This window comes from Bidens hawaiensis, unplaced genomic scaffold, assembly GCF_021521415.1.
Source record: "Bidens hawaiensis isolate Kalapana, Puna unplaced genomic scaffold, B.hawaiensis_p1.1 tig00016259_1, whole genome shotgun sequence".
Lineage (NCBI taxonomy): Eukaryota > Viridiplantae > Streptophyta > Magnoliopsida > Asterales > Asteraceae > Bidens > Bidens hawaiensis.
In genome coordinates this window covers 466350-479599 of record NW_027492482.1, presented here as the reverse complement: position 1 = coordinate 479599, position 13250 = coordinate 466350, and the positions used below count along the sequence as shown (strand labels likewise).

General features: G+C 34.4%; 1 protein-coding gene across 1 annotated transcript; it reads left to right on the top strand.

The window, feature by feature from the left end:
- The first annotated feature begins 2651 nt into the window (after nt 1-2651).
- Nucleotides 2652-12760, top strand: LOC143551063 (uncharacterized). The gene is made up of 22 exons (XM_077041583.1): nt 2652-2666; nt 5237-5350; nt 5482-5542; nt 7028-7064; nt 7205-7335; nt 7425-7556; nt 7638-7748; nt 7839-7949; nt 8035-8145; nt 8229-8307; nt 8416-8549; nt 8673-8812; nt 8958-9008; nt 9083-9165; nt 9249-9303; nt 9396-9504; nt 9623-10019; nt 10115-10328; nt 10465-10535; nt 10995-11163; nt 11342-11471; nt 12060-12760. The coding sequence occupies exons 1-22, from the start codon at nt 2652-2654 to the stop codon at nt 12620-12622; spliced, it is 3018 nt and encodes a 1005-aa protein (XP_076897698.1). The 3' UTR covers nt 12623-12760.
- Nucleotides 12761-13250: the final 490 nt, after the last annotated feature.

Sequence of the window (13250 nt, the reverse complement as noted above, 5' to 3'; positions counted from 1 at the left end):
TGTGGTTGTTGGGCCTCTTTTGAATGGGGGTTCGTATTCATATTCAATGGACTCAAAACCTTACTGTCTACTTACCCGGTTTCATTTCCGAGTATGCGTGGATTAGAAAATTGGGTATTGGTCATACATGGGTTGAGTTCGGGTCTTGGTATTGTTTTTAAGTGTATGTTTGGCAAAACTAGCTGGTAGTTAATGGCTAGAAGCTGTTAACTATAGCTTTTTATAAATATTTAGGTGTTTGGTATACTAGCTGGAGCTTTTAATAAAACTAGTTGAGTGATCGCGCGGTGCATCGTTTTAATCCGAAACCTATTCTGATTTACCCCTTTCGAGTCAAAACCGTACCAACATGAACCGAACTAAATTAGCCCGTTTTGCATCAACTCGTTCCAACCCTAATTTGGTCTTACACATGACCCGGGATTGCCTGACTCGACTTGTTGTCGATCCTAACCAATATTCACATAATATGTTAATTTTTTAAAGTTAAATAAGTATAACAATATGATACTCAAATTAAAGAGAATAAAATCCTCGTTTTTATGATGCAATTTTTTTAAAAAAAAAATATTAACGTGCGAAAAAGTTATGATGTTTTAAAAAGTCATAGGGTAGTTGGTTTTGAATATGAGTTAAATATATCAATCAATCAATCATACCCAGTGGAATCCCACCCATAGTGTCAGGTCCCCGATTTCAGCTGGATTTTACTTAATCATGTCATAACTCACACAGATCGATGTGTCGACAAAGGAGTTAATGACGGGTTGCTATATTTAGAAAGATTACTGTTTGTTAAAGGCGGAATCAATAACAAACATGATAGTTGCAATTAATAATTAGAGGTAGATAACACAAACAAGATTCACTCAAAAGATTTCCATTTATATAATTTTCATCATACAAAGTGGATCATTGATTTAGGGTTTTTTAGGAAAAACGGCAGTAACTCAATAAATATTATCGTATTCAGCCGCCTATTTTTCCGTGTTGTGTCTCTGTCCTCAGGTATGCCCTAATTATTCCTTTTATAGGCCTGACACCCTTGGACAGCTGTCATTCCTTCTAGAAACCCTAAATACAGCGTACATAATCAAATTACATATTCAAAATAATCTAAGTGTAAAATAAGTCTTCCGGGTAGGCTTTGCATCAATCTTCATTTTCCGAGTACACTGTGTACTCTGCCATCCTTCAGAACTTGGTAACATAAAAGTGTGCCCGGGATCAGTTTCCGGGTAGACTTTACTTGAAGAGTATTTTACCAAGTAAAATACTCACCGGGTAGACTTCAATCTTCTTGACTTTGTCCGACAAACTCTTACGAGCAACCTTGTTCTTCAATGATCAATTTCAACTCTTTGCTATAAAATAACTTATTAACAAAGTGTACTCGGGAGTACTGTTTCTTGCTTGAGTTGAACCTTGCCCGATGTTACTTAGAGATATTTCATTTATACATCAAGCTTGTTCGGACCACTATTATTAATGAATACCTTGCTCGGTCTTCCAATCACTTGGCTTCATGAGCTTGGTTAGCCAAAAGCTTACTCGGGAGTGAACTTTACTTGGCTTTGAAGAACAGACTTGCTTGACAAAGTGAACCTTGCCCGGATTTACATAAACTAGTGAACCTTGCCCGGCAATGCACTAATTTGCAAACCCTGCTCGGATATCCACTAAAGAAGACTTTTGAAGATAACCTTGCCCGATAGATAAAAAATCGTACCCGGCTAAGTAAAAGCATGCTCGGATGTCTAAGGTGTGCCCGGATTCATACTTAGCGAATTATGAGGAGGTTGAGAAGATGTTAATCTTCCATGTACTTCATTTTGGTCAAATCTTTGACTCAACAATCTCCCCCTTAGGTCAATTGTTTGACTCAACACATAGCAAAGCTATAAGTAGAGTCTGGGGAAGGTGGGATGTAAGCACACCGTACCTCTATCCGATGGGATGGAGAGGTGGCTTCCAGTGAGACCCTCAGCTCAAAGTAACATAGTGTGGGAGAAAATAAGTGGCATCAACGTACAATAGTAGTAAAATTGATAATAACATTTAGTAAAATTACCAATACATGTATAGATAACCATATAGAACTAAATGAGAAGAGAGACATAATGGTGTGTGACCAAAATCAGGTAAAGAAACAAAGAAAAACCTCTAAGGTATTCTTTTCTTCCTAAAAATCCTTAGCCTTAATTCGAAGTCTCCAAGAATTCCTATCCTCAACCATGTCCTCTGAGAGGTTTAGGTATAGCAAATCATGTCTAATCATCTCGTCCCAAGTCAATTTAGGTCGTCCTCTACCCCTCCCCCCTATATGAGTTAAATATGTAATTATTATATGAATTAACAAAAAATTACGAAAGTTAAAGTACTAAAATTGTAAAATTTGAAATACCAAAAGCTTCTAGCTTTTTCTAAACACTAGTAGTTGGAGCTTGGGTATGTTTGGTTGGAAGTAATGGAATGAAGAAGGAATGGAATGGGAGAATGAATGAAATGAACAAGGGAATGAAATGGATCATTACCATTCCATTATCTTGTTTGGTTAACATATGGGAATGAAATGAATAATTATCTTATGTTGTTTGGTATCCAAAAAAAATTGTAGGAACAAAACGGTGGTGGTAGCTCCGACGACGAAAATGGTGGCAGTGGCGGTTAGTCGAATGTTGTGGTGGTGGGGGTGGGGGTAGTAGCATTGGTAGTGATGGCGATGGTAGGGTGGTGGTCAGGCAGCGACAGTAGTGGTGGCGATTATGATTAGGTGGTGGTGGTAGCGCTGGTGGTAAGGTGGTGGTATGGTAGCGGTGGCGGAGGTGGTGGCGACGGTGACGGTCAGGTGGTGGTGGTGGTTGCAATGGTAGTGGTGGTGATGAGAAAGTAGGGTAAGGGAGGAATGGAATGAAAAAAAAAGAAGGGGGTGGGAAGGAATGGTTTTGATGGAGTGAGATTCCATGTGTAATGGATGATTCCATTCCATCGAGTAACCAAACACCACGTTCTTCATTCCCACGTAATGAATCATTCCATTTCCCCTGTCATTCCTACATACCAAGCGCTACCTTAGTTTAAAGTTTTTTCTTCTAACCTAAAAGCTTCAAGCTACTCTAACCAAACAATACTTTTCAATAAATTTGAGTTTTTTCTTAAAAGCTTGTAGCTTAAAGCTCTTAAAAGCTCCTAAAAGCTTTTAAAAACGGACACGAATTCGATTAGTATCGATTTGTGACATCGAAAGAAAAGAGTCAACAGTAAAACTCGTTAATTGTTTACTATGGATACACATGGATACTTTTCCCTATTGGTAGGATTGTTATCGGTCTGATGGGCTAGTCCTTATATGGGTCGAACCCGAATGTTGACATTGTGTCATCAATTTTCAACCTACTTAATTTATAGTTGTAGATATCGTTTATATATGAATTAAATAGACATGCTTTATTGAAGCTACAATACGCAAGTAAAAGGAAAGCAATAAAATGTCTTACTATTACAACCGAGATAAAATAGAGTGCAATAAATAAAAAGTGGATTCCTTAAAACAAAATTCGAGTCTTATGAGATAACTCATTTTGTTTCATATGGTACAACAACACAACAAACTATAATAGACGGTGTTATCAATGGGAAGACTGTAGCACCCGAACACATACCTTGAGGATGCACAAGTTGAAGATTAATAAGTTCTGCAGTAAGAGTGTTTAAAAGGCTGATTAGTGCCTTGTTTTGATAATGTTATGACTTATGTAACTTGTAATTTTAATTGTTTTTACCAAAGATACGTATACACTGACTAAATCATCTTAAGTTGCATTTGTTATTTACTTATACCCATGAATAAATCATCTTAAGTTGCATTTGTTATTATTCATACAAGCGAAACTCAAGTATCACGTCCAAATAATACAATATTCAATATAATGGTGCATGAACAAAGACAAAGATTATAACCAAAGAGACAAGAATCATCCATGTTTTTCAAAATCAAAAGGTAACTTTTCCATTTTTGTTAAAGATCAAAATTATAAGTTTCATACAAGCATGGTTGAAGTTAACTTGTAACCAGAGCTTAAATATATACAAATCAATCTATAAAAGCGGACAAAACAATACATAACGTTCAAACACATAAACACAATATGATGTGGACTGGCCGTCCATGGCCACTAGAAGCAAACATCCGGGGTGCATTCCATATCACTCTTGATTTGTGTTTTAGCACTACGCATTATATACATAGATTTGAAGTTCAATCAATCCATTCCAAATAACTTAATAATAAAATAAAACAACATATAATGCAAAGCAAACTTTAACAAAAATGTATATAGTTTTAGTTTCTAAAAGAAATTGCCAAATAAGTTGAATTTCTTTTGGTGATTATAAGGGAAATAAAAGGTTAAAGTTTTGAAGTGTTGTTATTTGTGCAAAGGACAACATGAGTTCAAATCGTGAAACAAAACGATTGGGTTTTGTTTAGTTTTGAATTTAAGCAATTCATTTTGGTTTTCAATAATCAGAAGTTGCTGTTAAAGGGTTTGGCTAAGATGTTGACCTAAAAACCGTTAAACCTCCCCCCCCCCCCCCCCCCCCCCCCGAAACCTGTTTTTTCTATATCGAGTTTTTTACTACTCGAACCCAAACTCGAAACCGGACCCGATTTGTACCTGGTAATACCTGAAAACCTACCTGAAAAACACAGATATAGGTCCATACTCGAAACTAGGTTTTTCCAATACCTTAGACCATAAAATTTCAAATACCGTATCTATACCCAAAATTACTTTAAAAATATCACAAAAATACCTCAAAAAGTGTAGCCTCTTAAACAACCCAATATATACTCGAAAAATATCCGGAAAAAAACCCAAATATAGGGATTTTTCAATGCCCGGAAATAGGGTATTAAAATACCCGTTTCATACCCGACATGCATAGAGTATGACTTTTAGAGACAATACCCGGACCCAAACCCCACCCGACTATGACCAATACCAAATTTTGAATACCCGGTTTCATACCCGAAACCATATATTAGAAAAACCCGATTTGTGCACATGATGATTAGCTATTGGGCCAAGTAAATGGGCTTAATTATTACTAATCAAAGTAAACGTGGGCTTCAGCGTATCCATCCAATCCAAATCCCTCTGTTCTACAATTAACAATTACAAAACCACTAAAATCTCAAAAACCCTAATTCTCATTCAATACCTTCAATTTTTAGCTTCAATTTCATAATAATCACAAATCAATGGTGAAGAATAAGAACGGTGAAAGCCAATACAGTCCGCCCTCCGTCTACGTCACCAATTTGCCCTACACTTTCTCTAATTCTCAGGTATTATTATTATGTATTAGTTGTATGTATTTCAGTATTTGTGTGTGAAATTATTATTATTATTATTTTTATTAAACTGTAAGTAAATTAATTTGACTGACCTAATTATTATTATTATTATTATTTTGCAGTTGGAAGAAACGTTCAATGATGTTGGACCGGTTAGAAGGTGTTTTATGGTTACAGAGAAAGGTAAGGTTATATAGATTGAATGTGTTTATTGTAATTTACGGGTGCAGCCGAGCTGAGCCGAGCCTTGCCCGAGCTCGACCAGGCTCGTTTAACATATGCAGAGCTCGGGGTCGTCAATAGTTTTTCAAGCTTGAGCTCGAGCTTGTTAATAGTTTTTTAAGCTCGAGCTTGGCTCGTTTACTATTTTTTGATCAATATTTATATGTATTTATAGTTATTTATGTATATATTTTTTCATTTCTAATTATATATAACATAGTATATACTATCGAGTTATGTTCATAAAGCTATATACACTAATTAATAATTATTGTGTGTGTGTATATATATATAAATTTATGCGTATATATGCATATATATAACTAAAATTATATGAATGACAGGCTTGTTTAGGCTCGCAAGCCGGCTTGAGCTTGATAAATGAAGCTTGGGCTCGGGCTCGGGCTCGTTTATTAAATGAGTTTAAAAAACGTTCTTGTTTAAGCTCGAGCTTGCACTCGGGCTCGATCGAGCTTTTTCATGAGCTGAAAGATGTTATAATATGAAGTATAACACCATTACATGTACAGCTTTTTCTTGAGTTTGATGGAGTTAGTTAGACCTGTGGTTATAGAGTTTGTTGTCAGTTATTGTTGTTATTCTTAATGTCTCTTCATCATCTATATAATGAGGAGAGCATTGTATTGTAAACTTGACTTGATTCATTGAGATATATTGAAATGATAATACCTGGCTATATGAAGTTACGAAGCGAACTGTGCAATTTAATTAACGAGTCTAATAATTTTGCGGTTTCAGAATAACAGTTGCACTTTCATTAGAATTTACAAGAAATTCGGCAGATTTACATGAGCTAGTGCCATCTAATGTTAATTGAATCGAGAAGCGGGAAGAAATGATGGGATAATTTCTAAGGGAAAATGCACAATATGATTATTAGTTCTATAGTTGCATTTAATTTTAGGTGCTGAAAATTGACTTGTAGTTTAGACCTTCCAAGAAATCTGCTAAATAACGTTGCCTTTGTAAGGGCTATTTCTGTTGATTTAATGAAATTGTCATGTTTGATTATTGGCTAGACATAAATCATCACATAAGTAGTTCTCAACTATGATAATGGTCAATAAATAGTTTCAGAAAATTTGACCAAAATGGGAAACATTAAATTGTCATGTTTGATTATTGGCTAGACATAAATCATCACATAAGTAGTTCTCAACTATGATAATGGTCAATAAATAGTTTCAGAAAGTTTGACCAAAATAGGAAACATTATGATTAATACAAAACATTCCAACATGAAGTTGTGGCAATTTTATAAATTGGTTGGTAAGAATAGAGTAATATGTTTATTTAGTCTGTACCCAGTTTTACAAAACAAAAATACTAAACTAAGATATAATTTTTTTGAATACAATGTTGTTTAAAATTCGAGCCTTGTTATTATTAGAAACTGAAAACTTTACATGTGTTTGTATTTTACAGGGTCGAATGAACACCGTGGCTTTGCTATTGTTCAATTGTAAGTCTGTCAGGGCAATATTGTTTTTTTTTTAGTTTTGTTTACTCATCTACCTTACTATACAAACATGTTTAGATTCTGTTTCATATATCTGTAAATGGGCTACCTTTTTTACTTTTGGTTTATATTTTCATCGACAGTGCTGTGACTGATGATGCCAAGCGTGCAATTGAGCTGAAAAATGGTTCTTCAGTTGGAGGTCGCACCATTGGAGTTAAACAGGCATTGCACAGGGCCCCACGCGAACAAAGACGATCTAAAGGAAATGAAGGTTCATATAACTTTTGTTTTTATGCATACTTTTTTAAATACGCTTGCTTGTTTAAACATTTGATTTTACGCATACTTTTTCAACTTCAGCGATTCCATCTGGTGATCCTATTAATGCAAAGAATGCCGATGATGATATTGCTAATGATATAAAGGATGACAAGGATGACTCATCAACACCCTTATTAAAGCATAAATTAGCACATGATACTCAAGAAGAAGGTTCTTATAATTACTCGCCTTTTGAATCGATACTTTTGGAACCTTGTACTATCACTAAAGTGACTCCTCTTAAATATCCAGGAACAAGTAAGAAGCCGAAGAAAGCAGTGACCCCGTTGAGGACCGAGCATCTAGAGGATGAATCATCAGAACCAATAGCAAACCAGAAGCAATCTGATTCTCAAGAAAAAGGTTTCAACATTCACAAAGTTTTTGTTTACTGCTACTTGAATCTTCTACTATCACTAAAGTACTAAAGTGACCCATCTTTTAAATATCCAGGAAAAAGTAAGAAGCTGAAGAGCGCTGTAACCCCGTTGAAGATCGAACATATAGAGGATGATTCATCAGAACCAATAGTAAAGCAGAAGCAATCTGATTCTCAAGAAAAAGGTTTCAACAATCACACAATTTTAATTACTGCGACTGGAACCTTCTTCTATCGCTAAGTACTAAAGTGACCCTCTTAAATATCCAGGAAAAAGTAAGAAGGCAAAGAAAACAGTAACCCCGTTGAAGACTGAACATGTCGAGGATGATTCATTGGAACCAATAGTAAAGCAGAAGCAATCTGATTCTCAAGAAAAAGGTTTCAACAATCACAGTTTTTATTTACCGCCACTAGAATCTTCCACTATCAATAAAGTGACCCCTTATTTTATAAATACGCAGGAAAAGTTGATAAGCCGAAGAAAGCAGTAGTTCCCTCGAAGACCGAACGTGTAGAGGGGGCATCTTCAGAAAAGCAAAGGTATTTCAGTATCCATTTATTTAATTGGATGATACATGTGTCTGTTTATGATATTTACTTTTTGAAACTTTTATACTGTAAATCTCTAATTATTATTGCTATAAACAGGGTTGCGAGGACGGTTATAATTGGTGGACTTCTCAATGATGACATGGCAGAGGCTGTTCACAGGCTTGCTAGAGAATGTGGGACCGTGTCTTCCATAACTTACCCTCTTCCAAAAGAAGAAATTTCACATCATGGTAAATACTTTATATAATATTTCAAGGGTTGATATGGTATTATGAAATATAGAAGAGATATATATGAATATCATCTTTATATAATACTTCAAAGAATCTTATTTTTGATGTTGACCTTTTCAGGACTTGTTCAAGATGGATGCAGAGTAGGTGCTTCATCTATAGTCTACACAAGTGTTAAATCTGCTCGGGCCTGTGTTGCAAGGGTGCATCAGAAGAATCTAAACGGAGGCACAGTGTGGGCCCGCCAGTTAGGTGGAGAAGTAAGCTTGTTAAAATTTTATACAAATTTATAAACTTTTAAAAAGTTTTATTATAAGAAGCTCAAGTTTCTATGTGCATAAATTGCTACAGTCACTTATTATTATAAACCTGTGATTGTCTAATGGTTTGTGTAACTGATACCAGGGATCCAAGGTACAAAAATGGAAGCTTATTATAAGGAATCTTCCTTTTAAGGTAAATTAAGTTATAGTTATGTTGTATTAACTGTTTACAAGACGTGAGTTCTAACTTATTAAAGTTATATACAGGCGAGTGCTGATGAGATAAAAGAAATGTTCTCAGCTGCAGGCCTTGTATGGGATGTTTTTATTCCTAAAAAACCTGATACCGGGTACATCCGTTTTTTTATTTTTTATATCTAGGGTTCCTACGCCTTCATATCATATTTATTTGAAACTATTTATCATTCTTTAGGCTGGCAAAGGGATTTGCATTTGTTAAGTTCACATGCAAGCAGGATGCAGAAAATGTAAGGATAATGATATGCATAAAGTTGTGTTTTTTTCCTACCTTTTTTGCAATCATGTTTAACATCTTTTCAAAACTTGTTTTTTTTTTCAGGCAATACAGAAATTTAATGGCAAAAACTTTGGTAAAAGGCCCATTGCTGTTGATTGGGCTGTTCCAAAGAAAATTTATACAGCTGGTTCTCAAGCTACTTTAGAAGATGGTAACTTTGCTCTTTACACTTGCTTTCATTTTTCCAATATTTTGATATATTAAATTTGCTAGATTGTTTTTTTTAAATCAATATAAACTTTCATAATCTAAGTTTAAGGTATTTATAGGAGATAAAGAAAGTGAAGAAGGGGACTATGAAAGTGATGTTGAAGATGACCATGAAGAAATGGACAAAAACACACAGCATTCTGATACAGATGCTGACATGTCAGACGAGTCGGACGACGCTGATTTAGTCAAAGAAGAAGCCACTTTTGATGAAGAAGCAGACGCTGCAAGAAAAGTTTTAAACAATTTCATTTCATCGAATGAAAACACTGCGTCTGAAACGTTGACCAAATCCGAAAAGTCAAATGTTAAACCAGTTGAGACAGACGAAGAGGTGGCGAGAACACTTTTTATCTCCAATATTCCTTTTGATATTACTAATGATGAAGTAAAACAACGGTTCATAGGATTTGGTGAAATCCAGTCGTTTTTTCTCGTTCGACATGAAATCACCAAGTAATATTACCAGTCTAGATTAATAATTTATTTATTTTGATTTTGCTTACTCTTTATTATAATTAATTAACAAAAAATGCTGTAATTATTTGTAGGAGGCCAAGGGGAACTGGATTTCTTAAATTTAAAACGATTGATGGTGCTAATGCTGCATTTGAAGCAGCAAATGCAGTAGCTGGTTTGGGGATTATTCTCAAAGGCAGACCGTTAAACGTTATGAGGGCTTTAGATAAAAAAACAGCTCAGAATAGAGAAGCAGAAAAGAAAATAAAGGAAGAAGTTGATCACCGTAACCTGTATTTAGCTAAGGTGACTCGTTATAATTATTTTTGACTGTTTCGTAGATGGACAAAATGGTCAGAATGGGTGATGGGTGGGACTCTGGTGACTCGTTTGACCACTGTTAACTCGGGCCTGACAAATGATGCTATTTTTGTTTTATCAGGAAGGTTTAATTCTTGAGGGAACTCCAGCTGCTGAAGGAGTTTCAGAGAGTGACATGTCGAAACGTCGATCGTAAGTGTATAAAATAATCAGTTTAAACAAGTTTTGCAACTTTGTTTTTGGTCAAGTTTTGCAACTTTTGTTTTGGTTCTCTAGGTCTAATAATAGTTTCATACCAATTGAGATGAAACTAAATATAAGTGAACCGAAATTTATCTTTTTATCCTTATTTTTAACCTAATTTTGAGACTTTTATTCCCATTTCACAATACGTGCCTTTTTTTAGTCATTTCATTTTTTAATATCTTAATTTTTTTTTAAATTTAATAATCTTAAATAAAAGGATCCAATTATAATAGAGAGGTGGGTAAGCGGGCAACAAGTTGCGCCGCCACCCCCTTTTGAAAGAAATGTGTATTCACTTAACACTCACAAGTCAAAACACTAACTTCTATGGTTCATTTTATAGCAGTTGATAATCTGCTTTTGATTATTAGTATTTACATAATTATATTTTTTTTGAATTTGCAGGTTGGAACAAAAGAAGGCCACTAAACTTAAATCCCCAAATTTTCATGTTTCAAAAACGAGACTTATTATATACAACGTACCAAAGTCAATGATTGATAGACAGCTTAAAAAACTTTGCTTAAATGCTGTTACATCTCGTGCTACAAAACAAAAGCCTATGATTCGCCAGGTAACCTATTTGACCTTTTTATTTATTTTTTATTTTTTTATCTAATTAATATATCAGTTTGTGAGATAAAAATAACTGAAATTGACCAATTTACAACTAATCGAGTCAAAATTGTCTATCTATAAGTATTGTAGTTTCTCCACATTGCTTTTTCTTATATTAGTAATGCTTTGTATAGATCAAGTTATTGAAAGATACTATCAAAGGAAAAGAACTTTCAAAGAATCATTCCCGTGGGGTTTCTTTTGTCGAGTTTTCAGAACATCAACACGCACTTGTGGCTCTTAGAGTTCTTAATAATAATCCTGGTATGTTTTTATTTTAGTTGATTGTCAATAGAGGTGGGAAAATGGGTGGGTTGACTTAAGTTGTCTTTTTGGGTTCGGGTCAAAATTATCTTTCGTCTTGATCAGGTTGCGTGACACGAAACAACTTTTTATAAAAAATAGTTTCAATATAATCACAAACGATATAATTTCTTTAAATTGCATGAAACTTGGTAAATCACTTAAATTCAATCATAACCTTATTTTTTGATTTAAGTGATTTACCAAGTTTCATGCTATTTAAAATATAAACCTTTTATATGATTCAAAATAGGTTCGGTCCAGAATGGCTAATTTATAGGTTGATCCTGAAAAAACTTTTAGATAAATTATTGGTGTGTCAAATAAGATTATAGAAGTTATATTAGTTTATGCAATTAATAATATACTGTCTTTTTTTTACATGGTTTTTTTATATAGTAATGTTTTGATCTTATATGTCAAGAGAAATCATAGCCCGGGTTGAAATTGTGTCCTGTAAGGCTGTAATGTTGACCCTGTACGGTGATCAAACATTTTTAAAAATCTTCGTTAATTATTTTTTTTCCAAACGTTTTTTGTGGAACACAGAAACTTTCACTCCCGAGCATCGTCCAATTGTGGAATTCGCTCTTGACAACGCCCAAAAATTGAAGCAACGTAACGAGAAGATCGAATCTCAACAGAAAGGATTCGGTAATCATGACCGTAACAATGACGGTAACAATGATGGTGACCCAGAGAATCAAACCAACTTTCGCAGACCCATTGACCGGTCAAACAACTCGTCAAGAAAACGTCAAACTCCAGAAAATAGGAAGGATAAGACATCAGAAACTGAAACCAAGCCCGCCAAGAAAAACAATACGGGCTCTAAAGAACCATTGGAGGCCCTTTTTGCAGCCCGGCCCGAGCCCATGAATGTAGTTGTTGCGCCCAATAACAAGAGGTCAAGGGATCAAAAAGAGTCACGTAATGGCGATACAGGCTCAAACAAAAGAAGGAAAAATAAGGACCCTTTAGGGCAAGACACGGTGGATAAACTTGACATGCTTATCGAGCAATATCGATCCAAATTCTCGGGAAACCGAACGAACAAAAGTGAAGGTGAAAACCAAGGTTCCAGACGGCTCGGAAGATGGTTCCAGTCTTAGGTACATGGTTTCAGATGGCTCGGATGGTGGTTCGAGTCATAGTTTTGGTATGTTGTGTAAACTTAAAATTGTGCTTATTACAAGTTATTATTCCTACATGTTAGAAACTGAAAGTTTGGACCATTCAAAATTTTGAAAAGATTCATTCATATTATCTTTTTTATGATTTTCTTTGTTTATTATCATAGTTCATGCTTGTCTGAGCTCATTTGTTTAATTTAATTTAAGAGAGCTCGAGCTTTGGCTCATTTATTATTTGTTATATATATATATTTTTAATTTATGCACATATATAATCATTTGTACACATTAAATTATATTGAGAAAGTTAACATATAAATGAAATTAACGTGCTAACTATGAGAATCAAGTATAGTAAATATATATATACAAGTAGATTAATTATGTAATTAGATTATAGAGTAGTTATGCTACTTGTATATATAATTATACTATTTGATTATCATAATTAGCACATTAATTTCATTTATATTTGATCCAAACTAATATATACACATTAGCTAATATATATAAATATAAAGTTTGGTGCCGCTAAGCAGCCATTGGGCCACTTGGCGGCACCGTACTTGCCCATATCAATTCTTTTTTGTTTTTTTTTGTTCTGTTA